The sequence below is a fragment of the Diospyros lotus genome, chromosome 12 (genome assembly GCF_014633365.1).
Source record: "Diospyros lotus cultivar Yz01 chromosome 12, ASM1463336v1, whole genome shotgun sequence".
In the NCBI taxonomy this organism is placed as follows: Eukaryota; Viridiplantae; Streptophyta; class Magnoliopsida; order Ericales; family Ebenaceae; genus Diospyros; species Diospyros lotus.
In genome coordinates, this window is record NC_068349.1 from 11,280,362 (window position 1) to 11,298,381 (window position 18,020).

Here is an 18,020-nt window from a genome sequence, read left to right on the forward strand (position 1 = left end):
AATACATTTAATAATATACTATATGTTATCTTACATTTTTAATTATACTATAGATACACTATATTTTTAAAATTTTAAATAAATATATAATTTTATTTTCAAAATTTAAGAATAATTTTTTTCCTTTTTATTTTTATTTTTATTTTTCTTCTTTTTTTCTCTCTGGTGCCATGCATCTTTTCCATTGCCGACGACCACCACCGATTGGAGATTCACACGATCAAAGTCTACCATTAGAAACTCATATTCACAAAAATGAGTTAAATTTAAAGGCAAGATTTTCATAGATTTGATTTTTAATTTTCGATTAAAATTGAAAAACGCATTGTCAGTCGTCACCGGCTATCGTGGCTGGTGGTTTCCAATGATCAAAGGCAACCATCCAACACTCTAATCTCCATCGACTAATATACCAAAAAATTAGCAACATTCAATGGCAAAATCTCCTCCATAGATCGAAGCTTAAATTTTCAGCTAAACGCACACCCACATAAATGCACTGGCAATCGCCACCAGCCACGAGGGTCGGTGGTTTCTAGCGATCAAATCCAACCACTCGACATCCTTATCCACATCGACCAATATACTCAAAACTCAACAAGAGAATGAATATAAGATTGGAGAAAAGGGACAAAATCAGTGGTCGGGCAAACGGCGGGGGGCGATCGACGGCGGCTCGCAATGGTAGCGGGCTCAGTCAACGACCAAGCCTTGAGAAGGAAGGGAAGATAAGAGAAATGATAGAAGATACGAGGGAAAGAAATGAGAAATCTGTGTGCGAGATTGGGAGGGGTGAGTGTTTTTCGTGTTTTGATGTTTTCAGCCTATTTTGGCTAAGAAAACCCTTTTTGGGGTTTCCTTTACAAAAAAATTTCTTGTTTTTGAAAATAGCAAAGTAAACACGTTTTCAGTGTTTTGAAAAATTAAAAACTTAAAATGAGATGAAAACAGCAAAGAGAACGCAGTCTAACCTTATTTATTCTTTTTGATAGGGCCAAGTAATAACTTTTACAGTGCTTTTTAATGGGCTGAAGCAATAACTCACATGTAATACCTTTTCAAGACTAAAGCGATAATCTTACAAGATAGGGAGTGAAATACAAATAGAGAGAAAAAACTCTTAGCACTAGGGTTCCGTAAAAAATAGGCTCAACACAAATAGGAGACAAAAATGAATAAAATTAAAGAACTCTCTCCGTGGATGAGAAAAATGAGAAGAATAAGGATCAGTTAGGCTCTTGTTCTTTTTTAACTCTGTTCTTGCTCTCTTGTTCTTCTTCTCATTGTCATTTTTGTGCTCTAATGTGGATATATATATAAGGAAACCTTTTTAGCACTTTAGAACTCTGTTCAACAATAATAACTTTTTTTCATGTAAATGATTAGATAAAACATTCTACTTACAGATAAAACATATTAGAGTTTGTAATCTCTATAACAACTCTTTTTCATGTAGATGATTAGATAAAACATTCTACTTATAGGTAAAACATATTAGAGCTTGTAATGTCCAAGAAATCAAATGTATATTAAAAGAAATGTAATAGAGATTCAAACTAGGAGAATTACATGTTTCATATTGTATTAAATGCGACCATAATTATAAATTTCAAATTTTAAGTTTCGCAGGCCATATTACTCAAGTAATGTATGAGTGTTATTCGAGTAATATCTTGAACACATTTTAAATTCTTTTTAGGTAACTCGAGTAATAAATAATTATTACTTAACTAATTTTTTGAAACTGTTTCTCTACAAGTCACTCGAGTAATAAATACTTGTTACTCATCTAATTCTATAAGGCTCTCTGTTTCTCTACAAGTTATTCAAGTAATGTAAATCATTACTCGACTAAAACTCATAAACTCTTAGTTTCTTTACAGATTACTCGAGTAATGTTCAGAATTGCTCAACTAATATTACATATTACTCAACTAATATTGTATGTTACTCGAGTAATGTAAAGAATTACTCAATTAATACTGCATGTTACTCTAGTAATGTAAAATATTATTCAACCAACTTTTTTCTTGATGCTTTATAACTTTAATTTCTTAATGCAAGTACTCAACTAATAAACTTTGATACTCGAGTAATGTCCTCAAATGAAGGCAAAGTTAGATTTTCATAGACAATACCCGATTAACATATGATTCATAGTTTGATTATCAATTAAGTTTTTAACGTTCTTGATTTATTAGTAAAATACTAAAGTAATACACTTCAATACTTGAGTAAAACTTTGTCTTTCCAAGATGTGTCTTAGACTTCGTCTAAGTTACTCGAGTGATATATTTTAACTTGGGAAAATACTCAAGTAGTATTTCCTAGAGTCTTGATACTCGATTACATAATCATTTTCTTTTGAGTATTACTCAAATTCTTATTAAGCTACGAAAATAAAAAAAGTCAATCCTTGAGAGTTTATTTCAGAACCTTTAGATTTGTTTTGTTGAGCACTAACACTCCATTCTAGTTTTTAATCCTTATGATTCAGTGAGATTACTTGAGTAATAATATTTGATACTCGAGTAAGGAGTTAAGATCAAGTTTAATATATATTACTCGATTGATACATGTTCGAACACTTAGGATTTCATCTCAAATCATTCACACATGTCTCGAAACATGTTCTATTACTTTCTAATTGTCATAAACCATGTTTTGTTAGGTAACCCTTGAGATTTTATTTAAACACTTATATCAAGTTTTGTTAAGTATCAAAATCAATCCAATAAGAGGTTGTGTAATGGAGTCAACAATTCTTACGAAGCACTAAAGGCAAGAAAGGGATCGCCTTGCTTGTAATGTAAGTCCCTAAGCCCTCATGCTTGGGACGTTAAAGATGAGAAGTGGATCGCCCTACTCTCAACCTAAGTCTTAAACTCTCATACTCGAGACTTCAAAAACAAGAAGGGGACCACCCCATTTGCAACCTAAGTTGCAAGCCTTTGTGCTTAGGATGTTAAAGACGAAAATGAGACCACCCTACTTGAGCTCCTCAACCCATTAAGCTCGAGGCAAGTATCAACCCTATTAAAGGCGTAACACTAGAAGAAAAAAAAAAAAAGAGGAAAAAAGCACAGTATAAGGGGCATGATATTTGTTGAGCATTTGATACTTAAAAAAAAGGAAACAAGCAACATTGATGTATACAAAAAAAAGTATTTATTATTCACAAAACAAGTGGGTCGAGACTGAGTGTAGAAAAAGGAAAAAAAACAATGGAAAATGAATAGTATAAAAGAAAATTAAGCTATTTAGATGGCCTTTTGCAGTGGCCTTTGCTAAGGGGTTACCCTTATCCTTGGGGGTTGGATCAATCTAGTACCCATCACCTTACCTGTCAAAGGTTCCTCTAGTGCAGAGTGATTTTTACTTGGGAAAGGGTTTGGGGTAGCAGCTCAACCCCGCAAAGTTAAGCAGTGATCTCTTTAATGGATCGACACTAATTCCAGTTGAAGAAAGGGGTAGCCTGGGACACTTATGCCTTGCATTGTTTAAAGCCCATCTCCCAGCTCTTCATGAGTTTGGGCAAAGTACATCAACAACCTCTGGATTGCTAGTTGGGTTCTTCTCCAACTACTTTACAAAAGGACAAGCTTTCCCTCATCAACTACTCGGCCTAGCTTCTCCATCACTACTCTCCCTACTAAGTTGCATCCAACTTAGTCAAAAGATGAACATTATCCACGTTGGTCTTCTGCTTCACCCTTCAAATGTTGTCTATATCAAGCAATGAAGCCTTTATCTTCTTCGCAACCTCATCCATTTGGCTATATTTGCTCATCAAAGTCTCATTGAGCTTGATTAGCTTGGAGGAGACGTTTGCTAGATACTTAGAAAGTTCTGAGCAACAAAAGGATAACTGCACACTAATAGAATAATTAGAAAAAAAAATCATGACAAGTCGATAACAAATCTTTAAAAGACTAAAGCTCACTCAACCGATACTCTTAAAGCCTAAATTAATGATGTTGTCAGAAGTCAATTACACAATGTTGGTTCCATTCATTGGAGTATTGGAGTCGAGAACCAATTGTCTTGCCACAACCCTACTCTTAAATCTATCTTTCTCTTCAACTAACCATTTAGGCATAAGGATGTCACCTTGAGGATGATTCCTACTTATTCCACAAGTAGGAAAAACCTCTTTCCCTTTCTTCCTCGAATTAGAGGTCGAGAAAGGGACTTATACTCAAGTGTCCAAAGGGTTGGGTGAGAAAGGGGGCTTGAAGAGACCTTTTTGCTCAAAAGGTGTTGTCTTGGTCTGTTTTTTCTAGTGCCTCTTTCGCTTGGCCCTCTTAGACTCCTCCTTGACTACACATCATCGAACAACCTTGATTAATATATGATACGCTCTTCCATCACAAAAAGATGGAGGTGTGTTAGTCAAATATTAATATATAATTCAAAAAAAAAAGAATATAAAAAGGGGAAGAAGATGACCTAAGTAAGGCCTCGACTTCAAGCAAATATGAGGGAAATACCAGTTAACCTCAAAGAGTAGTCGCTCACAAATTTTAAGCACTAACATGTTTCAGGCACACCAACTCCTTGAAGGTTGTTCTCTTTTCCTCAATCAACTTGATCGATGGGGCACAAACCTTCCCATTCATCTAGAAGGTAGGGAAAAAGACCTTGATAGTGGCTAAATGTCAACTATGAAGCATCAACAAGCAATGGTTGTGAAAGAACATCGCCTTTGCCCTCAAGTTGCAGCTCATAACAAGGATAGGAAAAGTCAAGTCATGGGGGAAATCTATTTAACTACATAACAAATGAAAATGGAGAAAAAAAATCCTCCACCCATTTGGAACGAACTAGGAGGGGTTCATTTCTAAAATATAGAAGACCTCGACAGCTAAGGAATATGGAGACTAATCTCCAATGCATCTACATAAATTACCAAGGTGCCCTGAGAGCTTCATGGGCTCAACAAAACTTAGGATGAGTATAGCAATATTCATCCTTCGATAACCTAGACATACCCATGAGAGCCTCGATTGCTTCCTTATAGAGGTAAGTAACCTCCTTAATAAGGGGAGCATCTGAATTTGAGTCAAATATGTTAGAACCTACCTAGAAAGACACTATAACTCCCCATTTCCCCCCTTTCCCTGGTGGATTCTAATGTTGGATCTCCCATCGAAGTTCGAGGAGCTAGAGTTGGAAGAAAAGCCTTAGCTAGAGCTTAAGCTAGCCTTGTTGCTTGAGCTCACAGTTTTTATGTCTACTTGCTCAGAAGAAGAAGACATACCTAGTGAATGTTGGAAGAGAAATAAAACCAAGCAGAGAAAGATGACCCAGGACTTTGAAGTCAAAAACAAAAATAGAGAAGTCCAAATGCGAAGTAGGGAAAGGATTGGGTCAAGTTGCCAAACGATGCATGTTCCTTCACCCTAGTGATGCGCCAACCCCTCATTCATTCACACCTAGGAGTGAAGAGATAGAAAAATTTCTCTACCCACCAGTTAGATGAGTACAACTAATAGTCGAGTAACACATTAAATGCTAAAGGATATGTTGATCAGAAGTTAAAAAAGCCATCATACTTTATTCTCTAGCCTAACTTTTGAGACTTAGCCTAAGGAGTAAAGGGCAAGTGATGATGGGGGCATCCCAGCTCTAGGGAAAAAAATGAAATGCCTCTCATTGAGATGGGATCTAAGATAGAAGCCTAGAGTTAGAGGCCCATCCAACCCATGAAGATTAGATGGGTTGGGTTTGGACTTAACTAGGCCTAGGGCTCAATTCGCTTTTGCACCTAAGGTGACCTATGGGCTCAAAATCTAACTTCACATGGGATATACTGGGACATCCACAAGGTTGGAATCCTAATTGTACACCACATCGACCTTCGATTGGCCAAGTGGCACAATCATAACCCTTTATTGGTCCCTTAATGTGTCTTTATAAGAGCGTAACTTTTCAGAGCTAGGTATCTCATTTATTGCATATTGATTGCATTATTCAATCTTGGGTTTAGTAACTGGTTTGAGCATAAAATGATAGATATGTGGGGGATTGAGCCCCACTTTTTTCTTACATGTCAAGCTAATCCTAGACAAGGTTGGGCTCCGGACCAACAAAGACTGCCTTAGGATTGAGCAAAATTAATAACAAACACCATTACCAAACTAATTGGATCGAATTTGAAAGCTCATTATTAGTAGTTGGTTGTTTATGTTAGCATTTTCAGTACATGTAACATATGAGCTAAATCCTAATAGATATGAATTTGAGTTAATGGGCATTTGTGAGTAAGAGCCTCTTTGATTAAATAGTACAATCAAGTCTATTTTTTTTTTGGGTTTTGTAAACACATAAAAGGTGTAATTATGTATGTGCTAAGTAGCAAGTGCAATAGAGATATGCACGTGTTTTTAATATTGGTTAGATGTACAAAATAGCCAAACAAAACATGAGCACTTCTAAAAATTTAGAAAATTCTCATAATAGAGAAAACGTTCACTCATGAGTGCTAAACTAGACAGTTGTATCAACACATGACAATGTGTATAATAATTGAATTTTGTAAACTTATCAAATTTTATAAGTTAACTATTACTTATTGAAATTGTAATTTTTCATTAAAATTTTGAGAGAGAACAATAACTTGTCATTTTTTATAAATTTAAAAACTTGTGTTAGACTTTTATTGTGCCTTTAAATATTTTGTACATTATTCTTGTACATCATATTGTCACTCCTACTCCCTCAATTCGTTGAGATGTTAAAAAAAATTAAGTAATCATTAGCATAGTAATTTTTAGTTCATGAAGTGAATTTATAAAATTTTCTATTATTTTTCAATCTTATTACAAAAAGGGACACAGAGGCTGTCTCGTTAAGACTAGCGGGCTATCTTGGCACTGGAATCTTAATATATATTAAAGTAATAGAGTTCTTGCAAATAGTTTCCTGCCCAAAAGTTGTCTCTAAAATTTGCATTAAATTTATATGAGTTTTCCAATGTGTTAGGATTTGTGATTCAATATATATTAATAAATGTTTGCATTTGATTTCCATTTTATTTGCATTTCATTTGGCCTTAATTTCATTTGTATGTGGATTAGTTATTTGGGTTATGTATAATTAAGCTGGATTGGGCTATTGGTGTCTGCAACCAACGAGTCCAAGTCCAAGCTTATTGTGAAACCCATTAATCCCAGCCATGTCCTTTGGCCTGCATATATATAGATAAGATTGGGGGAAATTATTATGTGTGGCTTTTCTCTTGCACACACACACACGAATAGTGAAGCCTTAATCGGGCAACAAGAACGTGCATAGAGAGAGAGGGCAGAACGGAGAAGCTCATGAAGAGCTCGAAGGTGCTCGATGATCCAAGAACGAAGAAGAAGACGCAAGGTATTTCCGATCTTGAATCCCAGTAAGTGCATAATTGCTTGGGTGGTTTGAGGGAGAGATCTGTGAGGTTTGAGTGCTTGGGATGCTCGGGTTTTGAGCATTGTACTCTGTATAATTTTGCCTTGTTTGTTTTGGTTTCTAATTTGCAATGGTCGTGAGGTTCTTGTGCGTGTATTGTGTAAATCCCTTGTTCATATTCATATAGTGGATTGACTAGAGGCGGAGCTTCTGCCGTGAGTAGGATTCGTTTGGATCGAACACGTATATCTTGTGTTCTTGCGTGTGTGTGTTGTGTGGTTCATTTATGTTTCTTGGATTGGTATTGTTCTTGGCTTTGTGGTGGTATGGCCGATTACAGGAAACTACGACACAATGTTATTAATTAATAAAAAATAAATATTTTCTGTTATATCTTCTCATCAACTAATCTCTCAATTAATTAAAAATAAATATTATTTTTAAAAATATGAATAAACAACTTAAACTATTAATTAAGTCATAAAAAACCATTCATATTTTTTAATATTTTCAATATTTGCAATGTTTTGTTATTATTGCATAAATTAAATTTCAATAGTATAAATCAAAATCCATATTTTTAATACTATTACATACAATTTCCCGCCAAAAAGTTGCCTTTAGTTTTTTTTTTTCAATAAGTAATATTCCTTCCAGTTAAAAACGTGTTATTAAATTCCTTTGAAAACATGTTATGCAATATTCAGATCATGAACTATTCGATTTTCGTGTATAGATTACTTTATTATTTGATATTAAAAATTGAAAAACGTGCATCAACAATAATTAATGGCTTTTTCAATGTAATTAATTAATCAAAAATAAATATTTTATATTATTTCTTCTCATCAATTAATCTCTCAATCAATCAAAAATAAATATTATTTCTGAGAAATATGAATAGACAACTTAAACTATTAATTAAGTCATAAAAAATCGTCCATATTTTTTTAATATTTTCATCATTTTCAATATTTGTTTATTATTGCATAAATTAAATTTCAATAATATAAATCAAAATCTATATTTTCAATATTATTGCACACAATTTTTTGCCAAAAATTTGCCTTTAGTTTTCTTTTTTTAGGAAATAATATTTCTTCCAATTAAAAACGTGATATTGAATTCTTCTGAAAACGTGTTATGCAATATTCAAATCATGAACTGTTCGATTTTCGTGTATAGACTACTCTATTATCTGATATTAAAAATTGAAAAACGTGTATAAGTAATAACCAATGAATTTTTCAATGTAATTAATTAATCAAAAATAAATATTTTATCTCATATTTTCTCATCAATTAATTTCTCAATTAATAAAAAATAAATATTATTTTTGAGAAATATAAATAAATAAATTAAATTATTAATTAAGTCATAGAAAATCGTCCATATTTTTCAATCGCATGTAGGACTTTATTTTAAAAAATTAGTATTCAGTCATGCTCATTTATATATAATTGTATCAAGAGTTACAAGTTGGAATAGATTAAATATACTAATATGTGGTAAGAAATGAGAACAAACAAACTCAACCACAAATGTTGTATTCAAATAAGTTTTTCAAAATTTATAATATTTAATCTTATTATAAATTTTATTTTTTATAATATTTACAATTTAATAAAACTAAATTATTATGTTTTTAATATTTATTAAAAATTTATATATTTTTTATTGAATTCAATTTATGCACGGGTGAATAGCTAGTATGGGTTAAGCCCTATGGGCCGTGGTGGGCTGCTCGCTCCTCACATTGGGCACGGCAAGGTTATACGATTCACGTGACCTGCACGTCACCTAATGGACGTGGCTCCGCGCTGCACGTTTCGTTTGCATGCCGTGCACGTGTTGAGTTGGGCGCTCTTCGTAAGATGCAACGTACCAGCACGGACGTTCTGTTTTGACACCTTTGAACTCCAAACCGAAGTTCTCTCTCATCAGTGTTCCGAAGCTCTAACCCTGTCGCTGGTAAGTTTCCTTCTTCGATTTCTGCTGTCTGAAGATTGAAGCTGCTCGAAGGTCGATCTGATCCCTGGGATTGAATTTGGATATCACCATAATCTTCAAGCGTGGAAGATCCTTACGCTCTATCGCGATCGAGTTCGTGTCCTTCTTCGAGGAATCGGCGGATCGGCAAATGTCGGTTGTCTGATTGAATCAGGACGCTTAGCGTCAAGACGGTGCGGTGCTTTTTCATTTTTGATTGTCCATCGGTTGATGGGGCTTTTCCGTCCGGTTTCTGAAGGAAGGGTGTCCTGCTTCGCGCGGTGCTTGATATCCCCAAGTGCTTGAATGAAGGGAGAAATTGAACTTCATTTTGTACTCTTACATACTGTTCTCCATGTTCAACTTCCGGCCATTGTTTCTGTTCGACGGCCTTTAGCAGTTTAAGGCTTTTTTTGTTTGTTCCCGATTTCTCTATATTTTGAGAGCAGGGGGAAGACAGGCCATCTTAGAGAAGATATGTCGGTGTATTATAAGTTTAAAAGCGCGAAAGATTACGACTCAATTCCAATTGATGGTCCTTTCATATCAGTTGCCGATTTGAAAGAAAAAATATTTGAATCTAGGCATTTTGGCAGGGGCAACGACCATGATCTCGCTATTGCCAACGCCCGGACTAAAGAAGGCTAGTTTGATCCTATAGAAGTAGTTTATTTTCATAAAGCTTGATATAATTTTGTATGCAGTTTCTGTTCTATTTTTTGATTTCCTCAAAACCTTGGGTGGGGGTATCAGAGTAATGCATGACTTTCCCTTTGATTTTGGATCTCTGTAGTTTGTTCGGAGTGGGGCGTGCTCATGAAAACACAGTTCAAGCTTATGGGTGTTCAAAAGGCAATATATAGCCCAACATATTTAGAATGATAAGCTGACTAGAGAACTGTGAATCTTCTGTACTGTAACAATGTCGATTTGTTGTTCATGATGTAATAATGTAATCTGGCTCTATTTTTAAAGCGTTTGAGTTTGCTTGTAATCAGAAAGTGTGATGTTAAATTTGAATATTTGGAATGTGAAGGTTAAGCTGGTGCTTTAGTGTAAGGTCTTATTGATGTATGTTTTGAACAATTCAGCTGATTTGGTTTTATAGACTAATGGAAAATGCATTTGGGTGGTCTAGTTTTAGCCAATTGTGTGCTTAGTTATATGGATAGCTGTTTGCCGAGTGTTACAGACTTTTCTCTGCGTGCAATTTCAGAGTACCTTGATGAAGCAACTTTGATTCCGAGGAATTCATCTGTTTTAGTTCGTCGACTTCCTGGACAACCTTGCATGCGCATAGTTACTGAACCAATTATTGAACAGGACAAGTACAATCTTGATCTTTAAGTATTTTGACCAGTTAGTTGTTTTCATTCCTTTGGCTAAATATAACTTGCATCTTCAGAGCTCAACCACACCACATCTTTTTATTTCTGAGCATGCTGATACTCTAGTGCTTGCAAAACCTATTTAGTATTGTAACAAGGTTGTACTGACTTTTTGTTTGTTTAATAACCCTTTATCAGTGCAGCAAAAATGTTGTTCTTGGCTGACTGCGTTGTGGTGTATGTTCTTGTGTAGGCCTAGGATGGAAACTAAAATGTCTGATGGTGCTCAGGCAGTGAAGACTAGTTACCCAAGAGCTGATTCATCTGGTATAGGACATGTAAGGTCTAGTTTGCTTTGTTTTGTTCAGTTGAAAAACTGACTTTTATTAAGGTTCCAAGGATTAGTAATAGTCTTCTGTGTCATTTTTACAAGAAAAAGGAAAAAAAAAAAAAAAAAACATTGATCTTGGCATGATGACTTAATAATTGTGGGGCTTTGCAGCCTGAAGATACAGAATGGGATGAATTTGGAAATGATTTATATGCAATTCCAGAGGTTCAACCTTCTTTGTCTAGCAAGCTAATACGGGATGCTTCCCCTCCTAGAAAAGTTGAGAAGGACAGCAAGATCAAAGCTTTAGTTGATACCCCAGCACTGAATTGGCATAGGTGGCATGTTGTCCTGTTATTGTTTCTCCGTCTGTCAGTTTGATGATTGGTTTCTGATTATTGATGTGGAATTCTATTTGATAGACTCTCATCTGGTCTAGTTCTTTTTGCTTGCAGGCAAACTTCTGACCATTTTGTCACTGGTAGAGGTTTTGGATGGGGTATGCATGGACGTGGTTTTGGTATACTCTTGTACCAATTCTGGTTTTGTAATATACTTTATTCTGCTCATCGGTTGCATGAATCATGTTGCTTAGTACTTCAGTCAATTATCTCCATTGTCTACTGTGCATGTTTGTTTGGATTGGTTTCTTTTGTGTTGTGATTGTGGTGGATCATGTACAATGCTAATTAATTGTTATGCTTTGGGGACTAAAGTTAAATTTTTTATTTCTGGAGGTCGAGGTGGTTTTGAGCTGAAAACTCCTCCACAGGGCTATGTGTGCCACAGGTGTAAGGTGCCTGGTATGCATATTAGATGATTTCTTTTGAACTTATAATAAGAGAGCAGGAGGGACAACAAGAAAGAAATGGTTATTTCTAGTTTTCAGATATACTGGCAAAACAGGTAAAATATACTTGTGTAATTGTTTTGTTCAGGGCATTTTATTCAGCACTGCCCTACTAATGGGGATCCTAATTATGATATTAAAAGTGTTAAACCTCCAACTGGTATACCAAGAACTATGTTAATGACAACTCAAGATGGCTCATATGCGTTGTCAAGTGGAGCTGTTGCTGTTTTGAAGCCAAATGAGTAAGATTATTGCTTCAGCATGAAATCTTGTATTGTTTTCTTTTGCTAGGATTCTTGTTTTGCTTTCTTTTTCTTCTTCTCTTGAAGGGTTCCCTTGGTTTTCTTTTTCTTGCTTTGTTTCAAGACTACTTTTATATGAGTGCTTATTCTCTATCAGATGTCTTGCAGAGCTGCTTTTGAAAAAAAAATTAAAGGATTGCCTTCCACTCGTTCTGTTGGCAATCTTCCGCCTGAATTTCACTGTCCTTTGTGCAAACAAATTATGAAAGATGCAGTGCTGACTGGAAAGTGCTGTTTTAGAAGTTTCTGTGACAAGTGTAAGATTCTAAGTTGTAGTGTCTTTATATGCTGCATATACATCTTTTAAATAACATTCTAGTTTTCAGAAATTTGGCATGTTCATAATATTTAACTTGTTTAGTCTGCCTTTTTCTTTTCCCACCTGGGCAGTTGCGCTATTTTAGATGTTACTGGTGGGTACTTCTTGTATTTTCCGTTCTTGGTGCTCGCATAAATGCTTTTATGATTCTCACTAGTATCCATAGGAAGCTACATTCTAATTGTTCACCTCCACTCTCTGTCTTGTGTTTATTAGAGTGGTGATGCCATGGTTTCCTCTCGTGGAGAAATTGAATTTGTTTGGCTCATGTTTAAAATTCAATTTCTCCGGATTTATCTAATTGCTATTATTTACTTTCAGGCATAAGATATCACATCTCGTCTAAGTCAATGTGTGTTTGTGGGACCACAAACATACTTGCTGATGATATTTTTCCAAACCTGACTTTAAGAGAGACAATTAATCGAACATTGGTGTCCTATAACAACAATGCGAATGGTGGTAGTGCTTCCCAAGTCCGAGGTTCGTATTTTATTTATTTTTCAATGTTTTAAGTTATAACGGACTGTAATTGATCAATATTTTGTTGATTTTGTTATGTTAGAGATGGACTCTAAGATTCCACAGCCTGAGATGGAGCTGAAAATTCCATCAGCTACTTGTGATTTTGTGAGCATGAAGGAACCTGCTTTCCAGGGGAGTGCTCTACCAGCTGATGAAGGCGGCCAACAGAAGCCAGTTTGTGGTGAGGCAGGTGATGTTTGTGTCTTAGATTGACTCTTTGAATGATCGGTGGTACTTGCTTAACCTGCTTAGACATGCCTTATTATTTTTTTAAGTCCTGAAAAATCAACCATTCTTGGAACAATTAAGGGATACTCGTGTCCATCTTATTAATGAACTTTTTCATTGCCTAAACTCGGATGAAATACATTGCATGTTTAAAGAGAACAATCAAATATGGAAATTTTACTAATAAAAAGTATATGTTTCCTTTGTTACCATGTTCCTGCAGTGTTGTAACTTCCAAACCAACCCCCCCCCCCCCCCCCCCCCAAAAAAAAAAAAAAAAAAAAAGAAAGAAAGAAAAACAAGGATAAAAGAAAACAAAGGTGCTACAACACTTTGCTGTATCTATTTCATTTGGTTTATAGTGTCATTCTAGAGAATAGTAGCCCTGTTCTCAATATAGTTATTTTCTCTGTTCATAAAATTTTTTTATTGCCACTATATCTATTTCATTTGGTTTGTGGCCTAGTATTTTCTTTTTCTGTTAATCTCCTCACTATATTATTCATGTCATACACGTGTTTGTATCTATCTTGTTAAAACATAGGCAAGAAAAATCTTATCTATTTCCGGTAGAATAGGACTCAATATGTACAGTTTTGAGGGTTAACAACCCACTCCCCTGAAAAATAGGACACACTATCTACCCACTTAATCTGAAAACAAACAAAAAGATAAGGACCAAGACTCAGTCCTCTTTGACCATAACAACCGAATAAGACTAACCAAAAATTAACCAACAAATTAAGGATAAAAATAATGAGACATAAACTCATCAGATAAACTTGATAAAATAGGGAAAATAAGCTCCTTATCTTCCGACATATCTTCTTGGCATTTGGATAATCTGCTATATTGTCGTCGAGGTGATTGATTTCTTCTCTGCATCAGGTAGTTAATGAGTTGTCAATTATGTATCAAGTGATCGTGACCCTCAAGCTTCATGTTTCTATATTCCATCACATGTCGTATTAAGAATAAATCTTACAGGCATAAGAGGTGAATGTGCACGAGGAACAACGTTTAATTACTATTGACACTTTGGAGAGGAACCCGCTAATTATAATATGTTGAAGTACAAGCACCATTTTTACTTCTACAACAACAATTACAAACCTTAATCTCACTAGGTGGGATCAATTATATGAATTCTAGACCTCCAGCAATCTCTAATAATTTTTAACTTCTCAGGGAAGAAAAAGAAAAAGAAGAAAGCGCACTTCTCAGTGAATGGTATGTTTGTCATTTGTTTGATACACATTTGGGGTCATCGGCAAGATATTTCCCTTTTTTGTTTTTGTAAATTAGATACTGAATATCTATCACACTCAAATCTGAGTTGTTTGCTTGTATGATGCTGACATCATCCTGTTCCACTCATGGATGGATTGCAGCTACAGAGCTTGAGTGGAAAAATTCTCAAGACCATGCTGCTAACTATATGATGAATCAGGGACATGCTGCCTATGATCCCTATTGTAGTGGTACGCTAGCTGGCATGGAAGGATATGCAGCCCTTTATGGTAGTTCCCTACCCTATATGGGTTACAGTCTTGGTCCTTTAGACATTCCATTTGGCATCTATCCGCAGGATCCATTTTTAGAACAAGGTTATATGATGCCTCCAGTTCCATCTGATAGGTATGCTTCATGTGCTGTCATTATTTATGCTTTGCCCCTCCTTTATATACATTGAATATCATAGTTTCATTTTTATGGCATGGATTAGTTGACTTGTTCGCCTTTTTCTTCTTATGGCTTTAAAAAATTAGTTAAATCTAACAAATCACACACAAGATATAATGAAAGCAATAAAATAGGGATGCATATATATGTGTGTGTGTGTGGAAACTAGGGAAGATAATCATGAGATTGCCTCTCTCATCTAATATGATTTTTTAACTATAATATTGAATGGTTACCAGGCAACCTTCTGGGTAAAGCTGCGAATGATAATCTACTTTGGTTGATTACTGAATTCTTGTAAACCATTCCTCATGCAAGATTTTGCTGCACCAAATTCTTACCTATTGTGTTCACCTTTGCCTTTTGTTGTACATCAACAAAGTTGAACAAAAATTTGTGAAGAATGATACTGAATCTTTGAATACTTACCCAAGAATCAGCACAGTTTTTCTCTTGTATGAGTCTGTGAGATGCTTATGCGAAACCCTGCATACCCTCGTACCTATACTGGAAGAAGATAAAACAATTACACTATTTATAAAAAAGAAGTCCATACAGAAACAGGAAAATTTGGATTCATCTTCTGTACTATCTTGCAGACTTAGAGCTAGGGGGCTTGCATGTCCCAGAAAAACTTGAGAAATAAGCCCGTTAGACCTGAATCCTGTTTGAATGGTCACAGGCAGATTGAACACTCTCAATTTGTTCTGGTGGGGTATATGGCATCTCCTCTTATATTTAATCCAATTTTGATTCCCCGAAATTTTTGTATGATATAAAGTGACATCTCCTCTTATATTTAATTTTAAATGGTTCACAAATCAGCTTTATTTATTATCTAAGAAAAATGTCATGGCCAAAACATTTTATGGTGTATAAAGTTGGAGTTTTCATTTCTTTAATATTGCTTGGAAATTGATTTTCCTTTACCCATTATTATTGGAGATCTATACCATGAATTTTATCATTTCAAAACTAAATCTAGGATATTAGTTAAAAAGATTTTAATTCAGGCATTTTGTTCACAAAATTTTATAATATTGAAAATTCACCGTATAGAATTTATTTGTCTAGAACGAGGGCATGATCTTTCACATGAAAGAGTGCATCCGATGTTTATGTCATAGTTACTGAGTTCCCTCCAATCCTTTGGATATGCAATTCAGATCACACATTTCGAATCATAGTTCTTTTGCGTCTTGGGATTGCGAGGAATTTAGTTAAAGCAATTAATGGAGTCTTATTATCACATAAAAAACTTAGTTACCAAGAACTTGCATGTTCCGAGTCATGGTACGGGGTACGCTAGTATGCTAATTTTGGGTGTGAGAGTGAAGGAAATCCCGTATGGCGGTATGGGTAAAATTAAAATTTTTACATGTATCAGATACACAGCGGAATTAATCATACACAAACCATACGCAGCTTGGGTATTTAAGCAACACGCATATTCTTCACATGAATATAAATCATACCTGTTGTTTGATGTAGGGTTGAGTACATAAACTATTTTTGTACTGAGACCGTGTCCACCTTAGCCTGTGGTGGGTCTAGTCCGTCCACACCTAGTACATTGTGCGGTACCATTTCGGTCACCTATTCCCGTGCTAAACACAAAGGTATCTCGTATCACCCATACTCGTGTTTCAATTTTTTCCTGCGTGACTCTCACGCGTATTAATTTCATAGTGGCAGCAGAATTTACAAAAGAAACAAAAGAAGATGCAGAAGAGTGCAACAGTAAAACTCTTTGCTTCTCCAATTTATTTCTACCCCCAAATTCGTTCACCGCCTGCCTAATTGCGCACACGTGGCGCTTTAATTTGGCTGGCAGTTGGGACCGAGAATCGACTCTCGTTGCCCTCAAGAGTTGACGCTTATGGCCTGCTAGTCAACTTTCGACCAACCAATCCTTGAGACACTTTGGGTATGAGATGTCGATATTGAACGCGACACTATAGGGTGTGTGACTTTCTAAGTTCACTTCTTATTAGTAATCAGATAGCACCAAAACTCATTTCAGTATTAGCCAACACCTTGACCCATCATCAAAATCTCTCCATATCCCAATGACGATCTAAGGGTTTCTGAGAAGTGGCTAGCAGCGGCTCAAGACAGTATAAGTGGCAGTGAACTCTCACTTCAAGTGAACCTATTATGGCTGACGATTATCGTGTGTTATAATCCTTCCATCACCTAACATCCCGACTGAGCGAGAGCCATGGAGTGATAAACTCACAAGCTCAGTAACTATTAGTGTTCGAAAATTCGGCCTAGGCGGCCGCCTAGGCGTTGGGCGGCCACTGGCCGCGACGATTTAGGGCTGGTTGGCACCCCTAGGCGCCGGCCTGACTCTCGGGCCACAGTGGCCACCTGGGTCGCGCGCGGCCTGGGCCGCCTAGGTCATGTGCGTCCCTGGGTTGACCTTATTTCCCCATTCCCTTTCTCTCTGGTTGTTCATCGCGGGTCCTCTCTCTCTCTCGCCTTCGATCTCCTCTTGGTCGTTCGCCGCTGCCTTCAATCTCCTCTTGGTCGTTCGCCGCCGCCATCAATCTCTTCTCTTGGTCCTGCTCTCTCGTCGCCGCCGACCTCACCTGTTGGTCGTTTTCTCTCGTCGCCGCCAATCTCATCTGTTGGCTGCCATCTCTCGCCAATCTTGTCTTCCTCTAGTTTGTATCCATCTTCCTCCGCCTCTAGTTATTTAAGAAAAAACATTGAAGAAGCTGCAGCAGCAAGCTTGCGTTGTTGCTTGCTGCTTGTTGCAGCAGGGAGAATATTAAGAAAAAAATAAAAAATATTAATTTTTTAGGTGCCGCCTAGGCGCTAGGCGCTAGTCTGCCACCCGACTAGCGCCTAGCGCCTTTTAGAACACTGGTAACTATGTGTTTGACCTCATCAATGTAACTAGATGACACCTCAGGAACTTGACCACCTAACCATTATCCACTATGCAATGTGGTCAGTCATCAGCGTCACATTTTGCTAGTTGCTCCCCAACAACCACCCACAAATCTACTAGTGACATCTCCATGTCATATAGTGTGTGATACACCACCCTCCCATCAGTAAT

The 18,020-nt window shown here is 36.1% G+C and overlaps 1 protein-coding gene across 2 annotated transcripts in view; it reads left to right on the forward strand.

Moving 5' to 3' along the window:
- Positions 1–9,308: 9,308 nt before the first annotated feature.
- Positions 9,309–18,020, forward strand: part of LOC127787708 (E3 ubiquitin ligase PQT3-like) — a 29,475-nt gene continuing 20,763 nt past the window's right edge. For both annotated transcript variants that reach the window (XM_052315780.1, XM_052315779.1), the window contains exons 1-12: positions 9,309–10,024; positions 10,598–10,709; positions 10,963–11,047; positions 11,212–11,378; positions 11,496–11,560; positions 11,778–11,843; positions 11,979–12,135; positions 12,304–12,452; positions 12,836–12,997; positions 13,080–13,229; positions 14,456–14,497; positions 14,659–14,905. In XM_052315780.1, coding sequence (XP_052171740.1) covers positions 9,859–10,024; positions 10,598–10,709; positions 10,963–11,047; positions 11,212–11,378; positions 11,496–11,560; positions 11,778–11,843; positions 11,979–12,135; positions 12,304–12,452; positions 12,836–12,997; positions 13,080–13,229; positions 14,456–14,497; positions 14,659–14,905 — 1,568 coding nt within the window. In that variant the 5' untranslated portion in view covers positions 9,309–9,858. The remainder of the gene's footprint in view (positions 10,025–10,597; positions 10,710–10,962; positions 11,048–11,211; positions 11,379–11,495; positions 11,561–11,777; positions 11,844–11,978; positions 12,136–12,303; positions 12,453–12,835; positions 12,998–13,079; positions 13,230–14,455; positions 14,498–14,658; positions 14,906–18,020) is intronic.